The sequence below is a fragment of the Pseudomyrmex gracilis genome, unplaced genomic scaffold (genome assembly GCF_002006095.1).
Source record: "Pseudomyrmex gracilis isolate BER0280 unplaced genomic scaffold, ASM200609v1 scaffold_30, whole genome shotgun sequence".
Lineage (NCBI taxonomy): Eukaryota > Metazoa > Arthropoda > Insecta > Hymenoptera > Formicidae > Pseudomyrmex > Pseudomyrmex gracilis.
In genome coordinates, this window is record NW_018020614.1 from 1,037,093 (window position 1) to 1,058,299 (window position 21,207).

At 42.5% G+C, this 21,207-nt stretch overlaps 1 protein-coding gene across 1 annotated transcript; it reads left to right on the plus strand.

Annotated features, from left to right (window-relative positions):
• The first annotated feature begins 16,451 nt into the window (after window positions 1-16,451).
• LOC109852535 (probable methylmalonate-semialdehyde dehydrogenase [acylating], mitochondrial) lies at window positions 16,452-20,757 on the plus strand. The gene is made up of 8 exons (XM_020423767.1): window positions 16,452-16,547; window positions 17,908-17,980; window positions 18,065-18,264; window positions 18,386-18,464; window positions 18,735-19,102; window positions 19,364-19,792; window positions 19,922-20,200; window positions 20,443-20,757. The coding sequence occupies exons 1-8, from the start codon at window positions 16,515-16,517 to the stop codon at window positions 20,542-20,544; spliced, it is 1,563 nt and encodes a 520-aa protein (XP_020279356.1). The 5' UTR covers window positions 16,452-16,514; the 3' UTR covers window positions 20,545-20,757.
• Window positions 20,758-21,207: the final 450 nt, after the last annotated feature.

Sequence of the window (21,207 nt, forward strand, 5' to 3'; positions counted from 1 at the left end):
GAGAAGACGAGACAACGCATAAAAGTATGGTGACATGTACCAGACACGGTGGGAACAAAATGTCTCTCTCTCTCTCTCTGTCTCTCTCTCTCTCTCTCTCTTTCTCTTTCTCTCTCTTGCTTTACTTAATAGAGTTACATTCATCTCGAGACGGAGAAAATAAATTGGAAGAAAGTTGACTTTTACAGTAACGAGTCCGTCGCTTCGCTCCGAAGCGTTGAGAAACCGATTCTTTATTCAGCAATTGAGAAAAATCTTGCTCTGCAAGTGCGTTGAGAGACACATCTTTTATAGACAATAACATATAGACAATGTCTTTTATAGAAAAACGTATACTATTTTTTTTGTTACATAAAGGAATAAAAATTTGCAACGCGCAATCCAATATCTGCGGCAACTCACTTGTCAAAGATCTTTTAATTATTTGAGTCTCTTATTTCAGAGTTTGTTCTTACTTTTTAACCAGTTAGTTGAAAACAACGCGTTGTCTCAGGTTTTTTGTCATTTTTTAAATTTTATTATAATTAATTTCTGTCTCAAAACCGCGCGAAATGTTTCGCACCGCGCGTGTTGACGTTCGCGCGATCAAAGTGCAATTTCGGGTCGCGCACCGTGACGTGTTCGGTTTTGCCGGCAAAATTTTCAGCGCGTCGAAGGCTGCATCTTTGTTATTTGTTTTTTTTTTTTGTAACCGCGGTGTTTGCAGAATAAATTTGCATTGGGTTAATGCGCGCCGGGAGAAGAAAATTTCCGGCTCGCGCGCGCGCGCGCGCACGAGAAGAGCACAAAAATTGGGGAGTGGCGAGACGTGTGATATCATATTCTCGGTTGTTGGCCGTTAATTTACATACAACAAAAGAAAGAGAGCAAGAAAGAGAGAGAGAGAGAGAAAGAGGTAGAATAGACAAAAGACCTTGGTGAGTCAATGTGAGCGATGCGAGTCGCGCGATATTTATTTTAACCTCGACGCTGTTTTGTTCGCGTGAAAAAAATTGCAACTCGATATGCGTATGTGAAACAATAATGACGAATTTGTTTATACATGTCGCGTTTCGCGAACACGCACGTGAAATAGCGCCGTGTCATAGCGCTAAGTAAGCACTTTTTCGTCAATCGATAATGCGAGAGCGTTTACGGACACGCTCCAGCGGTCCATTATCCACGCCGCGTTATCACGATAAACTTTCCGCGTCACGGTTTCATAATCCGCCTCGGGGGCAGGCCGGATTGCGGATGAATGACTTAATTTTACGTAATCCCTCGTGGCGCGAAGAAAGCGATTATTAGCGCGCGGCGTCGAAAGAGATGGATTTGGTTTTGATGTTTGAACCGAACAAGAAAAAAGAACGGAACCCACGTCTGAGAAAAACAACGTTCTCTGCAACGCCGTGTAAACACGTTTGAACAATTGCAAAGATTGACATTACCTTGTTACGTGTTATGTTAATTCCAATTACACAATCCGTATTGCGTTCATAAAAAAAAAAAAAAAAACACGTGCGAAGGAAATTTCCCGACGCGCAGGAATTGAAAAACATGAGAACAAGAGAAGAAAAAAATTTGCTATTTGACGAGGTGATTGCTTGGCAATGCGGCGGCAATAAAGCCATCAACGATAAATGTCCACGTGTTTAATCTATTCCTCGATGAAAAAGATAATAAAAAAGACATCAATTATAACTGTATTTTCCAGTTCTTATCGTTTGCAAAAAGATGTGATATTTCCTCTCGTGATTATAAAATTACAACCGCGATGTATAATTTTCTACCAGAAAAAGCGTGTGTAAATAATCACAATCGATTTAATAATCTCTCGATATTGATTGTTGTCACTTTTATCATTATACTTTAGTCACCTGATTTTAGTATTATATGTATACTACGGCGAAGTCACTGACCTCGGGCGCGCGGCCTTGGTGGGGAGGGGTCACTGACCGCGGGCGCGCGGCCTTGGCGGGGCATTGACCTCGGCCGCGCGGCCTTGGTGGGGGGGAGGTCACTGACCTCGGCCGCGCGACCGCGGCGGGGTCAATGACCTCGGTCACGCGACTGCGGTGAAGTCACTGACCTCGGCCACGCGACCGCGGCGGTGTTACTGACTTCGGTCACGTGATTACGGTATATATATATATATATATATATATATATATATATATATATATATATACGGTATATATATATATACGGTATATATATATATATATACATATGTGCGTATGTGTGTGTATTATATATAGATATAGAATATTACATATAATATATATAATCTCAAAAAAGTATATATTTTGTACACTTCAGTTGTTTTGAATAAAAAAGAAATAAGCGAGAAAAATAAATATATACTCTTAGTACATATTTGTTTATGACACAGGTTTTGTTCGTCGTGTGTGTTTACGTGTCATAATAAAATAATTAGGTACACAGATTTTTCAATTCGAATTTATAACTTATATTTATTTATATATTAAATATAACTTTAATTCGAAATTTATAAATAAAATATCAAACTCAATTCAAAAATCTGTATCGAATTGTAAAATGTGTATTAACTTACACTTGAAAATATTTTGCGCCTAACATGTCACTCTTTCAAGTATCTTATTATTTCTTTCGTAATCGGATACCCGATAGAGTCCCGTACATGATTATTTCGTCAAAATAATTTATCTTCTCTGGTCGTGTATTCGATATTCAATCGTGTGCAACAACATTTCGGCCTCGAGTCTTCATGGCAATCCTCTTCGAAGGTCGTTTTGCTCATCCGAAATTTATCATGAGCAGCTTTGCACAACTCGGATATCTCGAGAGAGACTTAATGCGAGATGTAAAACAAATGCTGTTTCACAGACGTGCGAAGTCCCAACAACTCGAATTGTACTTTTAAATTCACATATATATTAAACACGCATATATATATATATGTTTGCAATTGTCGCGCGCGTATATGATTACGGATGAGCCTCGCGATGCCATTAGCATGGTATAATACGATTGCGACCGATTTTGCGCCACGTAGCCGCCACGTGCAAAAGAGTTAGAAGGACGAAGATGCTTAATTTCTATAAATCCCCAACTAATACGCAAGGACAATTATTTTCGGCGCCGCTCTTCAGCGCGTATTATTTTCGGAATCTTCACACGTGTGTGTCGTATATTTCGAACAATTTATTATAAAACAAAACAAAAAGAAGAAAAGACAATCCGTAGAATAAATTTGTCGAACAGTAGTTTCATATATTTAAACGCGCACGCGTGGAAGCGCCAAGAGGCGAATTATTTATTTGCAGTCAATGTGCGCGTAAAGTAAAAATCCTTCGGTGTTTAAAATACGCGCACGTGGCGTTTTGCAGGAAAACTATTACGATTTGTATTACGACCTCTCGACTATATTTTACGACTTTGCCGCGAAGAAGAAGAAAGAGGGGAGGGAAATAATAAGTAAACCTCGTCGCATAAAACAGCGTGCGAACGCGACTTCCCACATTGTCGCCGGGACAAACTGCGCGTTCCGGTGAGGCGAGTTTCGCAGATAAAAAAACTCGCGCGATCCTTCTCGTAACGACACACTCCGGGACTTTTTATTTTTTATTTTTTTTTTTACGAGCGCTACGGAGCGTCTCGCACAGCGCGTGACGAACGAGACGCGCGCGAGCGAACTCTTCTCGAACGCGACGATAAAAGGTCCTTCAGGATCAGAGTCCGCGTAGGCGGACGTGATCGCGTGACGGCGATATACATCTGCATTTCAGAACAACGGCGCGCAGGTTGTAAATATCCACCTGTGTGTAGAGAGATCTGTTGAAGCTCTTCTCTGTTTCTCTATTATAATATCGTCGGAGCGTGTCCCCGTATCCAGTTTTTATCGAAATAATCAAATCGTATCATTTTTCACACGGAAAAAAATAATTTGCTAGAACAGCGAGAGAATCAGGTACCTGTGGTCAGTAGGAAAAATCTGCTAAGTCTGTTGAATGTTTCATTTCGCCAACAAAACGTTTGTTGATGAACCCAATAATTCAGTGGATTCGGCAAATTGTTCTTGCTGATCATATAATAGGAAAATTTCTTTTTGTTTCATATGTAAAAACATTTTTTTTTTATATAATTAAGTGAATATATTCAAGAAAATTAAATTTTATTGATTTTCAATTGTTCGACCGATCTGAGTGATAATGAAAGACGCGTGTTTTCTTTCCAAAAACGCGGATAAGTGTCGCGAAATCGCGCCAGTCAGGGATAATTGCTGCTATCACGCACACAATATTCGCAGCGAAGACGGTGCAAAGTGCGGTAAGTGAAAATGTCCGGTTCCTGCGGACAGCACGCGACGACGAGAGCTTTTTAATCGCGACGGGGCACTGTGTAATTGCATACGTATTAACTCCCCCGTTGATTGCGTGCGCGAAGAAAACGCGGCTAATGCACTTTCGATCGACGCCGCGAGTATTTTTCCAACGCGGACATCAAGGCGATATATATATATACGCACCCGCGCTGGTAAACAGTAACATTATTAATATCGCGAGGCGGTTCCGTGCTCTCAGATAACAAAAAAAAAATAACTAAAGAACACACGTAGATAGCGGAGCGGAAAATTTTTGTCGCGTTGCCGGAAAATCGTTTTTCCTTTCCCGTCACTGTTATCACAATCGTGTATCGGCTGGCGCGTTATCGAGCGATTGCGCCTTATCGCCGGTTTCCAAGGGATTTTGTTACCGAGCAGCATTTGTTGGACTTTTCTCGATGCCTATTGCACTTTGACCCTGTAATCAACCGAGTTTTTTCTCATCTCGCTCACATTATTGGTGCGTGACCGAGCGAGACTGAGATATATATCCTACTTTTTACATCCGGTGAAGGAGTATTCTTCGCAAGTGTGTGAGACCAGCACGTAAAAGCTTCTCGAAACACTTTGACTACATTGTGTGTTAATAAACATATTTTGCGACAACGGAAAATATTTTTTCTCGACCGTTTTTTTGTGACGAACATCTAAGATGGATTACGAGTTTACAAATGTTAACGTTACAGAGAGCAGAGAGAAAACGTCGCAGTTTTCGTGCAAGAACGCGTTTCAAAACAGGACGCGCAAAATTTTTAAATTGCCGTAAATAAATTCTACTCTCTCACAACACCTTTAAATTCTACTTAATTAGATAAAAAATTTAGAGTACAAAGTAGACGATGTACATGAATAAAGAGCAAAATATATACAATGTACGAGTTTCCACTCGTTGCTTTCTTCTGGTATACGCGCAGTCGCTCTGTGTGTATCTGACGTTTCCGGTGGATTTTCCCCTCGATGTGTTCGCGTGATACTCGTCGTTACACGTCGTGTGTGTATACTTGGCATTTATAGCGCCGCATCACAGAGCGACGTTTGCTTCTGGAACGGGGGAATCGTTCAGCAGCGATTAGCGGCAACGAAACTCGTATACGGCGTTTCCGAAAGCGAAAGTTGACGTGACGCGTATATACCTACATGTGTATAATTGTCATGTGACTCTTGTTTCGCTCTCGCGCAAGTTTCTTGCAACGTGCGAACTGTTGTGAACTCCAATTTGTTTTTTTTTTTTTGCTTCAATTAAATAATTGTTTTTTTTTTTTTTTTCATACAAATATGTTTTACATGTTCTCTCGCGTTTCGCAAAGTGGACTGTAAGCGAGATCGGGTTAAAGAGAGAAACAACTTGTGCGAGTAATATATAGCTCTCGCGTGTCAAAACAAAAAAAAAAAAAAAGATGACGCCTCTCGTTACGACGATACAAGCGAAATGTAATTGCAATTTCCGTAAAGGACTTTCTCCTCGCCCGAAAGCAATCCGGAAGATGCGGACTCGTTCGGTTTCAAAAATATTGACGCAACATATATATTCCGCGTCACGCGCGCACCGGAAACACATTAGAGAACGCGCACCGAAAAATACATTAGAGAATTGTACGCGTGAAAGATTAAATAGAACGTGTAAGATTTAATGAAAGGAAACACTCTGGGCAGGTACACGCGAGTTCAAATGCCTGCGATAAGAAATGCGATAAATGTAGGTACTCAGAGACACGAATACAAATGCGCATAGGTATATATTACAAATACGTTCGTGTTGCAAATAATGTGTAAATTTATGAAAAATGTCTTCTTTTTTAGATATGATGAAATCGATCGAAAACAATTCAGAAAGCGTTCGAAGAACTCATTTGTTCGAATATTAAGAGTCCGCTTCACAAAACTGTGTGTGTGAGCATGACTGTTTTTTAAAAAGAAAAGGTCAAGCGTATTTACGTTTTTTTTGTGTATCGGCGAATGAGGAGGCTCTTCCCAACGGGGGATTTTTCCTGACGAAAATCGAGTTGGGTGGCGACATCCGGGCGCCTCTTCGCCAAAGGAAGAAGAAGAAGAGAAGAAAGTTCGGCCGCGCGCGAGCGATAAAAGTGGCGCGCAGCTTTCGAAAGCGAAAGTCCCCGGCGCCGCCGTGCGCGCTTTCTCGCGCGGCACGTTCGCGCGGCAAAAACATTGGGCAACCGGATGCCGTAGCCCTGGCCACGAAAATCCGCCGGGTTCTCCTCTTTCTCTCTTTCCATCTGTTTCTCTTTCTCTTTTCTCGTCGGTGGCCTTGACGAGTTTCGCGACTTCTGATTCTATTTTCAAGTACGCGCCGCCGTAGCCGAGTTCGCGACGCGCGAAACTACGTTCATCGCGGAAAATCGCGCGCGCTCGCGCCATTTTCGTATCTTCCAGGCGTTTTCGCGTCGTGGCGCACGTCAGAAGCCACTCACGGCGCAAATATCAACACGTCGTTCGACGCGAACTTTCTTCTCTAAAATTCTTTCTCGAAAGAAAGTCGAAGAGAACGTCGAGGAAATGCTCTTCGCGATTAAAATAAATGTTAAAATAAGAGCAAATATGATATATTGCATATTTTATATAATATATTTATTATTGTTAATCGAGCTATTATCATTGTCAATAAGCTATTTTGTTATTTTCCAAATTGCAACACACAGAATCTCGTGAGTTTCAAATTTCAAACGTATATCTTGCGGAAACGCGCGAGCTACGCGCTTCGCTGGAACGTTAATTACGCGGGGAACGAGAATCGAACGGGACGTCTAAACGCCGCTCCCGATTCAGCGTTCTGCGCGCTAAACGCCATTGTCATTGACATTTACGAGCTCGGTAGCGCGGGCTGACGATGTTTTTTTTTTAGTCCGCGCGGCGTTCGTTCTCCCGCGCGCACGACGTCGGGGATAAGGACGATTAAAGTTCGGCTCGGTGGAGTTTAATTGGACGCTCGGAGAGCGGAGAGCGGAGGGGAATACCGTCGACGGTAACGAGGAGGTAATTAAGCAATTATCGCAGCAGTGGCACTCCGCGCTCTTCTTCTGGAGAACAAACTCCGCCGGGCTTCTGGATTGTCGCGACTCCGGGAAAAAAACGTGAAATTGCGCGCGAAGAGAGAAATCTATTTTGCGAATAGTTAGCGAAGTTTTCTCAAAACGCAAAGTTTATATTTGGCGCGAAACGCGTAAATATTTACGGCTCTCTCCGAGAAGAGCCAGGATTTCGAGCGGGAAGACGAGCGCGATGTTGCAGATACGCGCAATGTACAACCGCGAGGATAAATTATATTACAAAAGTTTTTATAGTTCAAACTATATGTAAATTAAAATAATTACAATAAATTGCATCTCGCTCCGAGACGTTTGAACACGATCTATCTCGCACGTGATTAGCACGATACACCAGACAGGTCTGCACAGTGGAATCTCTCTCAGACAGTCTCCACAAAGGAAGACAGTTCTACACAAAGAAAACAACAACACACGTAGACGATTTCGAACCGGTCGTCACGTGTATGACATATGAGCGTGAAAGTTTGAAGAGATCGGTAAATCGAGAGGTAGCGTGCGCGAAGAAACGGCGGGGCTGAAATATCGAGGCGTGTGTGTAGTACCCTCTCGTCTGAAAAGGAAACCGTGCGCGAGCGCGGCTTACACGGGAGGAAGGCAAAACATCACCGAGGCACGGCCTCCGAGTTGGTAGGTTTCGCCAGGAGTAGAGTGCCGGTCTTTGCGCGCCGCACAGGACGAGGTTTTATATCGCTCGCTGTGTGCCCGAGACGGCGGGAAAAAGTCGTAACACGCGTGGGCAAACAGCAGCAGCGACTGCGCACGCACGCACGCATCGTGTGCGTGCGCGGTGCGGAATTACCTACGCGATGGAGAATTTCATGACGCGAATACTTCGCCGGAGCAAAACGCGGGAGATCGTATTTCGCGCGAGAGAGGAGCGCGGAGAGAGAGGAGCGCGACCTCTCCCCGGCCGCAAGCTGCTTGCGAAAACGGTTAACACTCTCTGCGGTGTGATGAACGTCTTGCCGCGAGTTGGTGTAAACCACGCGGTGGCGTGAAAAAAAATCTGCGGGATCCCCGCGACAAATGTCGCTCGCGGCGCCGATCGGAGGTTTCGGAAAAGAAATAAAAACACCAGAAATTGATTATCCTCGGCAGAATTATAAGAGCTTCTTTCAAGCTTAATTAAAACCTCAAAGAGAATTAAAATTGTTTTAATTAAAAAACTACAATTTTTATATTATTTAATTTGAAAACTTTTACGTTTCACATTGTTGTTGATCACCTCTTTTTTTAATTAGTTAAAAAATAAAACACTTGTTTAAGTTAAAGAGAAATTTACAATTTTATTATTTGCGCTATGCGCGCGCGCATCCTCCTCTCAGTCGATAAGCTTTTCTCAGGGCGTAAGCTCTCTTGCCCTTGAACACGTCAGATAAAACACATTGCTCAAACGCGAGGCATCTGTCAAGATAGCGATTTTATTTGCGGTGCATATATTTACATTGTGCGTGCGTGCGTGCGTGTGTGTGTGTGTGTGTGTGTGTATGTATGAGAGAGAGATAATAAAATGAAGCACCTTGATACGCGCGCGCGCGTCTACGGAGACTCGGCTTACCTGCGCGGAACAGGCGTGTATTACACGTACAATGTAAAACGCGCTCGAGAATAGACGCGGAGAGCGCCGTGGGTGCGAATTTGCAGACTCCCAGGAAGACTATAATTACACTTCCTACCGCGTGTAATGCGAATAGCGTATAAATGAATAATCAGTAGTGAGTCACTTGGTTTGCAGAAGTCGCGACTTCGTTAGTCGGTTTTGCGCTCGTGACTTAGTGTAATTCATTATCGCTCGTTGTGTACAAGACCATTTCAAACATTTTTCGCGTCATCTTGATGAGCAAAACTCAGGCTTAAGTTAAAGTGTACAGATATAAACCCTCTTCTTCTTAATGAGAAAAGCCAACTTTTATGGTGCGCCGATCTCGGAATTCTGCTATCGCGTCAGAATTTCGAGATATCTCGATAAAAACCGGCTATATTCGGCGATATTCTTTTGTTCGTTCGCGAACAAACTGATCTTTTCAGCCTTCCATTTTCTTTCTCGCCAGCGCGAAGTGCAATTTTTGCCAAATAAAGTCCGGTCTTTGATGATTTTTTCCGAAAGCGGGTACGTCTCTTCGTCCTCCCGCGACCTAATACGGATATCTCTCGGGGACGACAGGCGCGCGTGAACACGATGACCGTCGGAAAAATAGATTCGCGTACACACCCGTAGAAAGCTAAAAATACAATAGAGGCTGCGTCTACGCGGCGTGGATATGCGCGCGAAACTTCAGCCTCGCCCGTACACGCTTCCCGATTGAGGTGCGTAATTTACTTCCGCGTTCATACAAGGCGGAGCGGTTTAATCACCTATACACAGAAGGTCGAACGTGATATTTATTTTCGACGACTCAACGTCGTGCATTATCGATGGGGGAGTGAATATTTTTTTTTTTTTATCCGTTCGAATATCGAGAAAAAATCTCGCGGCAACAAAAAATATCGCGTATTTTCAATATGCGATATTCGACCAGCACGATGGCCTACATTCAATAATTGTCATCGACCAACACGGTGTGTCATCGATAATGTGCGTGTGCGTCAAAGAGCAAAGGTTTTCGCTTCGAATGCTGCGCGCCGTATTAATTGCACCGATGAATGCGATCAATCCCGCACGCTTCAATTAGTCTGAAACGCCCGGTAATTGCGGCCGGCCGTAAATTGACTTTGTAGCGGCACACGCTGCTCGGTACCGGAAGGCTGGTCTACGCGTTCATTGTTACCACGTGATTTACAGCTAACGAGCATATACGCCATCGGTATTTACTACACGGTAGAATAATGCGCGGCCGATAAAGTCCGTCGGTGAATGCAAGTTGCAGTTTTTTTTTTTTATCGGCGCACTTTCTCCTCACAGTGCTCGAAATGAATTTGTATCGAGTACGTATAGGTTTCACTCGAGAGAGAAAGAGAGAGAGAGATGATAAAAAAAATTGCGATAAAACTTTTTCTCAAAACTCCTCGAAGATGTAATTTCTGGAAATATTCCGGTAGCGAGCGCGAATGTACAATGTGTAAAATGTGACGAACGAGTTGACTTTTCGAAGACTGCTCCGGCAAATACACGGCTCCGTGTATTTGAGCAATTAAACGGAAGATAAGATACACACGCTGAGATAAGATCGCGAATTTGTCCGTGTACGAATCTTCCATCTCTGCGATCGCGCTTGAAACAAAAAAAAAAAAAAAAAAAAAAAGAAATACTTCGTTAAAAATAGCCGATACGAAGCGGCGGGAACTCGTTGATCGCGACTGCCATAAATCGACAACATCGCGCGCGGGGTCAACCAGACCCCGGAAGACGGGGCCCCGGTTGAGTGTGTGGCGAGCGGGAGGAGGACAGAGGGGATTAAGGCGAGGCCGGCGAGGTGTGAGCGAACGTAGCGCGGACATAATAAGAGATTCAACGACGGCGTCACACACCGGTTGTCGGGGAATACACCAACGACGACAACGACGTTCCCTTTGATCGTTCTCCAAAAGGTGCCAGTCGCGCGCGTCACGGAGGTCGCGTTCCTGGATGCCGGGTTCGTCGTGATGACCTTGAGGCCGGTTTTCCCGTTCCGCATTCTAAAAATATTTAGCCGAGCGAATAACTCGTCGTCGGGAATAAAAGCCGCGAGAGAGAGAGAGAGAGAGAGGCGCGCGCGCGCGCGCGTGTCTCGAGGAGGAGAAATGATTGAGTTTCAATTTAAATCGCGGTCGAGGAGTTGGCTGCTGCGAACGAGATTGAAAGCAAAACTAAATAGCGACGACTAAGAGAAAGAAAAAAATTAAATACCGACAATTAACGCGCGTAATGCGTTTTAATTAATATGTTTGCGCGTATAATTTTTGTTGAAGTTATCTTCCGCAATCTACCGAATTTTATTTATGTAAGAAATGAGAGTGTTTTAATCTGACAATTCGTAATTCCTTTAATTCCTTAATGACCCGAGGTAACCGAAGCGACTCGGGTCAGCTTGAAGAAAGACGGCGGATTGAACTTGCAAATTTCTCGCAGCCGCTGGCACGTTCGCGGGATAAAGACTGACTTTAAACTCTCGCCGGGGTCCGTTTGAACGATCGCCAAGAATCCGGAGAATCTTCCACGGATCGTGTAAACGTCGCGGTCACGTTTCATACGTCACCGGCGAACTGTCGTTTTTCTACGTCACCGCGGGCTTACGAGATCGTTAGATCGGTTCCCGAGTCGCATAACGAATCCGATCGAAACCATTTCCTATTCCGATGTCGTAACAAACAACTTCGCAATTACGAGTTCCGGGCTCCTCGACAGCTTGCGCTCGACTCTTTCAGCGGTCTTATTTTTAAATTCTTGGTTCGTTCGCAAAACATCATTAGTGCCAAGAGAAAATTTTTCAAGTTCTTAAAAAATATATATTTTTTTTTTCTCATTATCATATACTCATTAATCACTTATAATTAACACTCTGACTAACTAATACATTTCTTAATCAATTACCGTTTGATTTATCGAATCTACAAAATTCTCGGCAGTGGAAAAATACCATTTCAAAACCGTAATCGTTATCGAGACAAGCGCGCGCGTTCTTCTCTAACTGATCGCTTCGTGTTTTTACGGTGCTTCCCGGTTTTGTAATTCGTATAAGCAGCACCTGAAAATTACAGGCCTTGCGCGCGTTTGGGCGGCCGTAATAAGATTGACCGAGAGAGGAGTATATTGCGACACACACGTGTTCGAGCGACGTTTTCCCGCACGAACGACGACCGGGCGCGTAGGTATCGCACCTTGCGACGCGCGCGCCCGTCGGAATCGAGCAAACCCGTGAGAAGCGCGCAGCCTCCCGCTCCGAAATTACGAAATTCGAGGCGTCGTACGTCGTCACTTCGGGCCGGTGTCGTCTTGTGGCGGTGTATTTCGCGCGCCCCTTTTACCCACGTACATTATTATCGAATTACCAGGTGTCTTGCAACGCGCCGATTTCGTAATACAGACCGCCGTTTCGCGTCGCGCTGAATATTAAAGCCGGCGTGTTACGCGAGACCGTTTTCGTGTCCTAGCTCGCGGGAGCGAGCGTGTCCTCCTACGTGCAAATGCACGCGGCCCGTTCGTGTGTAATTAATATGTGCACACACAGAGTGTACTAAGACTTAATGTTCTCGAATTATTAACGTTTTCGTCATCGTTGAAAGAGAGCCGCGACCGAAAATTTATCTGGGAAATAAAATAGAACAACTGCGCTATCACGCAAGTGTTAAACATTTTCTCGAGTTTTTTCCTCTTCTGTTACTTGTTTTGCTACCTGCTCTTGTTGTGTTTATTATTTAGATATCTGATAATTAATTCGTCAGATAAAAATGTCGGGTCTTGAAAAACAGTTGCTTTATACGCGGTACACGCAGTATCTCGTCGTCAAAACTTTCGGAGAATCGCGCGAATATATATTGCGAAAGTTCTTCAAATACGCGTACCGTATCAATTTATTATTATTTTTTCTCCAACGTTAAAAGTTCTCTAACGTTATTTATTTTCATTATACGCGAGAGTATTACCACAACGTCCACCTCGTATTTTCTTCCACAACACGGAGACTGTTGCTTGAGAAAATACAACGAACAACGTGGGTTTGCGCTTTCGGTGCAGCGCGCGCGCGCGCGCGTGTTTGCGCGCTCCCCGAAAGAAACGCGCGCAATGCGAAAACAAGAAATGTGGCGCAAACACGACGCGGCAAATATTCCGCAACTGTAGATATATACATTCGAAATATGTCCGTCCGGTTGACAATCGAATCGCAACACGCGCGTTATTCGATCGCACACGTGTGCACGTACGCGTGTGATTTCTAATCGCGAGGAGAATACACACGCCCGCGTGTGTGTATGTGTGTGTGTGTGTGTGTGTGTACGATGAATTATGAGGTTGCATTAAGCGCACGAACGCGAACGACCCACAAATCATACGCAACTCGTGTAAGTCACGTGGGTGTTTCCCGGCGGCCGGCCCCGCGATATATAAAAAGAAATAAAAAGACTTTCTACTCGCCGTCTAGAATAGGTGACGAACTTTCACGCGCGCCTCTCCTTACAGGATCATCCCGGAACAGAAATCTTCGTGCGCTCGAAATTTTTGTTTTGCGAGATACGACAATAACGTTTCGGCATTAAAAGGTCGAGATTAAGTTTTTCTAGCATTAATTTTTTGCAATTCTGAAGAGGGTCCAAAAGTTGCAAACTATGTATTTTTTTTTTTTAATATTTTACTTTTGTCGTCAGAAACAATTTTTTTTTCTAAAATATTCCTATAAAAACTAGAACTATTATTTTTTATTATTTTTTAACGCAGAAATAGTCTCGGTTTTCGGTATCTCTCGGCGTTCTTTTAATCTGCAAACTGAAGACATGCCCGTGATGACATTTCGAGAAGACCGTTTAATTTGCAAAGCAGACTCCGCGCTGTTACAGAGCCGGGCTTAATATTCAACGTGCCGAACAAGCGAGTTACAAAACACGTTACGATATCCTTGCCAGGCCGATAACATAATCTTTGCACAACGCCAAAAAACTCCGCGAGCGCGGACGAAGATCGACTGACAAATATCGTCGCGCACTTTTAAGTGCGAATACAAATGTTCGTTAAATTACCTTGTTTGTAATTAAAATATCATCTTGCGCAATGTTTTTAGCTATTTTATTTCTTTTTCGAGCGGCACGTGAAAATTTCGCAGAGAATAAACCCAAACTTGCTTTCCGTAACTTTTACAAATCCAATAATATCGTCGTAACAAGAAGGTCGAGACAATCCAGAGAAATAATTTATCGAATAAAAATATTCCAATTGTGTAGAAATAAATTTGTCACACGCATTACACGTCTGACATACGCATTGCTCGCAACGGAGCAAAATTATTAGGTCCGAGAACCGCTAAGGAGATTAATGACGATTCGCGGTTGGACAAATTGCTGCGCCACGACGATTTCCAATTTGTTGAAGTGACTTGATCGGAGAACTCGGATTCGATCTATTCGTCGTTGTCTGCAGTGAAACGCAGTAATGACGCGCGGAAAACTCTCGAGAGTTGCGCTCGCGGCGGTTAACGCAGAAGAGAGATTATATTGTCGCCGTTATGTCACACACGCAGTTTGACGAGGATCGAACTCTTCCATTTATTCGGAGAAACACGTATTTTGCGCGGCACTTTTCACTTTTTATCATTCCACCGGCAACGCGAAGGACACAGTACGCTGCGTTGCGAGCGCAGCGCAGTTTGAACGATCGCCACGGGGGAGGGAAGCACACGGTGCTTTTAACTTTGTGCTCGATTATCTCGTGCTCGCGATCTGCGAGTTGCGGTAATCAGACATTTATCGGCGTGTAACCATCGATTTGTGCGCGTACGCGGTCATTCGTGCATAAAACGAGGCGCTCACGGTTTGCGCCGAGAGAAAAACCTGGAGATTTCAATAAAGATATAATTAGTTTTCTGTTTGTGAAAACGGAAATTAATGAATACGCTCCGCGCAATTAACGTTTCACGTTTTCCAATTATTATTATTTCTCGAGCGCGTAGTTTTGAAGCGGCGCCGAGTTTTTTTTTCGAACAGCGCGATTTTTGAGAAATCGCGTTACGATTTTCGAACATTCGTGCGAATACGATCGATGATTTCAGCAAACAAGAGAGAGAGAGAGAGAGAGAGGCAATCTAGAAATCTAAAAAGGAAATCTAGAAAGTCACAACGTCGCTGAATTCAATGCACATTTATTGTTGCAATCCAATTCACGATTTCTAATGACGTTTCCCTCCGTTCCGAGTTGGTAATTATTGCTAATAAATGATAGGAAGCGTTTGTTTGCGCTTTGATTCGCGAGACGGGAAAATTTTCAGCGCTTTTCTCGTCTTGCGCATATTGTTGCGCGCGCGAACAGAACGCGCGGTCGAGCGTATTCAGATTTCCTTGAGTGATACTTCATTGAGCTCGATGATTGTCCGCCAATCGAGTCTCATATAATCACGTGACGTGCACGATCGGCCGATCATTAGCTCAGCGCTTTTGCCTCTTGTTATTTCTTTCGTCTTCGGATCACGGAATCGGAACACAGCGTCGAGAACAAAGAAAGCGATTCGTGTGCGAGTTTTTTTTTTTTTTTTTTTTGGTTTTAATCACACTCTGAGACACGCAAACGTCAATAAGATTTATTAAAAAAAACATTTATCTTCTCGTGATTTAAATCTCGACCAGTTTTTAAGTTACATCATCCTCTTCTTATCTTTGAATTAACTCTTCAGTGCCAGATATGGGTCTCCGAGATCCATCCAAAATTGCTTTTTGCGGAGATATTAAAACTTAAAGTCGCGTAGACCTCACAGACCCAGCCTGGACAACTAGTAGGTCATTTTTTATGTCTGGCACTGAAGGGTTAAACCTGGTGCATGTCTGCACATTGCAAATAAGTCAAAATATTGCGAAACGTAAATAAATCGTAATGTTTATCTTATCGTAAGTTGATATGTTCAATTTTTTTTAACGATCCGGTAATGCAACATTCTAGCGACATCTGAGGCATCTCGAGAGCGAGCGTCCAGACCTACTTTGTTATCAGCAGCTGGTCTTCTTGATGAAAAAGATCGTGTTAAATATAAATATTTGAAAATATTTGATAATTATTATCGCAAATAAAAATAACGTAGAAAAATTCACTTGAGTTAGTTGTGATATTCGATAAAAATATTTTTCTATTTACGCATTTTTAATTAAAATACTTTTACCATGTCAAATTTTTGTAAAACTTTCTCGAAGAGTATTACTGACAATTGAAACTTGTTTTTCTCTCAATAATTGTTTCTCTATTTTTTTAAATGACGAAAGTGTTCGACTATGAAAAATGTTTAGCGCATCGATAGTTCTCGATCGTTTTCTCGTGCGATTCGAGTTATCGTTAGACGTCGAGACATCGATAACTCGCCGCGTTCTGATAGTACGCGTACTATCCTGACGAAAAACATTGCACGCTGATTAAATACCATATTATTTATTTGACCTACGTGAATCAACTCAGTTTCGTGCAGACAGCTCCGAAGAACGTATTGATCGGAAGCATGGCGCTTCTCGTAAGAATCGCAAAGTGTGAGGTACGGAAAATGCACGTAATCGTCGCGCTCGGTGTGCCGACTGTCATTTCGCGCGTTCGTCCGAAATTTATTTGCTCCGACTTTCGACTGCGAACCGCGAACATCGGACGTGTGTAACGCAATGCAAATCGAACCATCTAGCGAGCATTCCACGAACTTCAAAAATACGTCCGTATGTTCAGCGCGACGAACAAATAATTCGCACGTGTCAATGTTTTTTTTCAATGTGATAAATTTCACAAAACACAACTCGCAGAATTAAAAGTTGAAAGAAAAATTGACTCTTTGTCTTTATTGTGTTTTGTATTCTCTTCGATTATTTTAACACAGTCACGTTCACTTTCTTTGTAAAATTTCACACAAAATATTAATATTTAATAAAAAGTTATGAGAAACATTGCAAACAGACTCGGAGTAGTTGTTTTGATAGTTATCTTACTTTTACATCTAGTATATTCTTTGGTATAAAAAAATCTTCGTGAGTGGTGAACGCAGTTAAATTTAGTGTTTTCACAGATGTTCTCTAAACAAGTTAGCGCGCTTATCAAAACCTGGCGATTACACGTGACAACCGATATACATACGTGCCGATAATATTCCAGTAAAACTGATAACCCAGAAAAACATATTTTCCGCACGTCATTGACATAGTTTTGCTTTGCAATTGTGTATTGCACAAATTAACAAACTCTCTCGTCGCATCGTCATTTTTCTTATCTTCGAAAGAACGTCGCATTTTCTACTTTTTGCATTTTGAGAACGCGTGTATAAATACAAAAACTCTATCCTCTTGCAACACAGTTGCCTTATCGGTCCAATCAAAATTACAATAAATTTTTCGAGACAATTTAAACGCGCGAAATGCCTCAACGCTCCTAAATGTCATGCAGAATGCGTTGATGATTTATAGAGTGACAATTGTTCGAGCAATTGACCTTCAAACGCGACAATGACGCTCGCAAGAGCCGAATAACATTTACCAATTGTGGTTGGCGAAACTTTTGTAATGCGAGACAAACGGCAGTAAACACTCGACAACAATGTCATTTATGTTATTTATTGAACAAAGCGATATCGTTAGATAATTTTGGTTTGCTAATTAAAGATGAATATTTTGAACCTTTGACAATGTATATCCGGAAATCACTGATAATGTGTTTTGCGGATTTACGTCAGAAATAAAATTTTAATTAAAATCCTGCATTGTTCGCCACGTTTCAAAAAATTTCGTCGTTAAATATTAATTTTGCGAATCACTTGTGTTCGCTAACTTTTTCTTTCGTGTCGTATTAATGTTATTGTTAACGTGGGAAAATTATTTAAATTCAAAACACACAAAGTTACTGTCACGATTTTTCAGACCCGATTCATCACGAGATCCTACAGCAATGCCGCCCCGACGGTAAAAATGTACATCGACGGACAATTCGTAGGTAATTGTGCATGCGCGATCGCAACAAGCTCCGTTCGTTCGCACTCTGTTGTTCAATTTTGCAAATAACAAATTTGTCCGACAGAATCGAGAGCCACGGAGTTCACGGATGTACACGATCCAGCGACGAATCAGTTGTTGTGTCGCACTCCGAAATGTACGAGAGACGAGATGGAAAACGCGGTGCAAAGCGCGCGAAAGGCCTACGACAAGTGGCGACACACAAGCGTGCTCACGAGACAGAACTTGATGCTAAAATATCAGGCTCTCATCCGCGAACACTCGGTCAGTTTTGTTTTTTATTACAAATTTACGTTCGCGTATAAAAAAAAATTAAAACATTGGAGAAAATATTTTACAATATGATTTACATATTATTTTGCAAAATATATTTATTTCCTTACAGAAAGAAATAGCGGAAAATCTCGTAAAAGAAAATGGAAAAACTATGGCCGACGCTGAGGGGGACGTGCTTCGAGGTCTTCGTAAGTAAATCGTGTCAAATTATCGTTAAACATTGTTACACATAGTTTATATTCCAAACTGTATATAACTGTAATATACTCTGAATTTTATTTAAGTTATTAAATATATAAATTTTTATAAAAAACAATGTGTTGCAAATTTTATAAAATAATAATTTATCGCGTGTTGCAAGAATTATGATTGTGTTCTCATGTCATTTGTTTAATATATCGCACGATCGATATTTAATTAAAAAAATATATTTATCGATCGGTGCTTCAAATGTGCAGAGGTCGTCGATGCTTGCACGGCGATTCCGACGCTCCAGATGGGCGAGTCCTCGGCCAACATTGCTACGGATATGGACATCGTGTCGTACAAAGTCCCTCTCGGTGTTACCGCGTCCATTTGTCCTTTCAACTTTCCCGCTATGATACCACTTTGGTCGTTTCCGATAACGGTCGCGTGCGGTAACGCCGCAATCCTGAAACCCTCGGAACGGGTCCCAGGTGCGTCTATGATCCTCGCTGATCTCTTCACGAAAGCCGGCGCGCCACCCGGACTCTTAAACGTTATACACGGCCAACACGCGACCGTGGATTTCATTTGCGAGCATCCCGATATCAAGGCAGTTTCCTTCGTTGGTTCCGATCAAGCGGTAAGCGAAAAATAGAAAAAAAAAAAACGATCGGAGAGAATATCGAAATGTGTCTCGCGCTTTATCCGCAGTTCTTTTATCTCTCCGATACACAGACGTGCCGCGCGGTTTTTTCTTAAAATCACAATTAAATAGATTTTCCGGTCTCGCAAAAAATTTACAAATTTCTCAAATTCGCGATCTTAATTTTCTAAATCAATAATTAAATAATGTTTTGTTGTCCGGAAAAAAACTATTTTTTAAAATTTCTCAAATTCGCAGGGCAAGTATATCTACAAGCAGAGCAGCGCCCACGGCAAGAGGGTGCAGTGCAACATGGGCGCTAAGAATCACTGCATCGTTTTACCGGACGCGAACAAGAACAAAACGCTGTCGCAAATCGTCGGTGCGGCGTTCGGCGCCGCCGGCCAGCGATGCATGGCACTCTCGGTTGCCATCTTCGTGGGCAAATCCAAGGAATGGATCCCCGATCTGGCGGAGGCGGCGAAGAGACTGAAGGTGAACGCCGGACACGTACCCGATACCGATCTCGGACCCGTTATATCGCCGCAAGCGAAGCGGCGGATCTGCGAGTTGATCGAATCCGGTGTTAAGGACGGCGCGAAACTGGCTCTCGATGGAAGAGGCATCGTCGTGTCCGGCTATGAGAACGGAAACTTCGTTGGACCTACAGTGCTGACCGATGTTAAGGTGTGAAATTAATATTTTTGTTGACTTCAGTTTTAATTAGAAAACAATAACAAAGTGAAAATAATTTACTAAATTACAAATAAATATTTTCACATTGCATTGCAATTTTTATATACTTTTTATATATAGCCCACAATGAAGTGCTACACGGAAGAAATATTCGGTCCAGTTTTGTCGTGCATGTTCGCCGACAGCACCGACGAGGCAATCGACATCATCAATAAAAACTCTTACGGCAACGGCACGGCAGTTTTCACGACAAATGGCGCGACGGCCAGAGCATTCGTGAACAGAATCGAAGCCGGCCAAGTCGGTGTTAACGTCCCCATTCCCGTCCCCCTGCCGATGTTCAGCTTCACCGGCAACAAGGGTTCCTTCCTCGGCGATAACCACTTTTATGGGAAATACGTGAGTGCATAACATCTTCACGTGACTTCGACTTGAATAAGAGCCAAGCGTTGTGTGTAAATCTTTGCGAGAGTTATCAACTTACATGTTTGCGTTTTTTTGTTTTAACAGACTAAGTCAGCTACAAAATATTATATTTCTTATTAGTTTTGAAATGAACTAATTAACATGTTTATACGAAATTGTGTGTCTTGTAATAATGTTAGCTTTATGTTTTTGTTTTTTTTTTTTTTTATTTTCAGGGGATAAATTTCCACACGCAAACAAAGACTGTGACTCAGCTATGGAGGTCCGGTGATGCTAGCGACATATTGTCGTCAACAGCAATGCCTACCATGCAATAAGATTTGAAATGCGTTAGGTGTTTAATTTTATAGCGTATCATATTATCTCTCGAGGACTTTCAAATTTATGCGCAGGATTACGCGAGATTCATTCCAGTAACAATGTCTTCCACTGTTACGTACAAATTTGTTCCTAATGTTACTGAAGATATTATTTAAGCTAGATACACGGTATATATTTTTTATAGCGCAATAAAATGCTGTTTCTCGAAAGCAAAAAGATGATCTTCCTTTTTCTCTCCTTCCCGTCTTTTCTCGCGCGAATTAAACTTCATTTTTATGATTTTTTTTTTTTTTTTTTTTTTATATTACGCAACTTTAGAAACGGTAATTATCTAATCGAATTCACTTGCGCGTCAACATTATCACAGTAAACTTTTTTAGAAAAATATAATCAGCTTCACATTTTGATCGTTTTTTTTGGATTAAAGATCCTTTTTTTCCTAAATTTCGAAATAATCAAATTCAACTCCGCCAGCGCGATTCGTGCGACGATAAACCCGTCGACCGCGACTTTTTTCCCTATATCGATCAGCCCTCCGCTCGATAAGCCACCGCGATCGGAATTTGGCGCGCGGGCGGTGCCAGGCGAAAATATGCCTAAAACTCGACGGCATAAGTTCACGGTCGGCACCTTCCGGGATCCGTCCTTGAACCTTTGGC

Coding starts and splice junctions, on each gene's coding strand:
- LOC109852535 (XM_020423767.1), top strand. CDS start 16,515: ATGGCGCTTCTCGTAAGAATCGCAAAGTGTGAG. Junction 16,548..17,907: donor TAAGAATCGCAAAGTGTGAG/GTACGGAAAATG, acceptor ACGATTTTTCAG/ACCCGATTCATCACGAGATC. Junction 19,793..19,921: donor CAGTGCTGACCGATGTTAAG/GTGTGAAATTAA, acceptor TTTTATATATAG/CCCACAATGAAGTGCTACAC.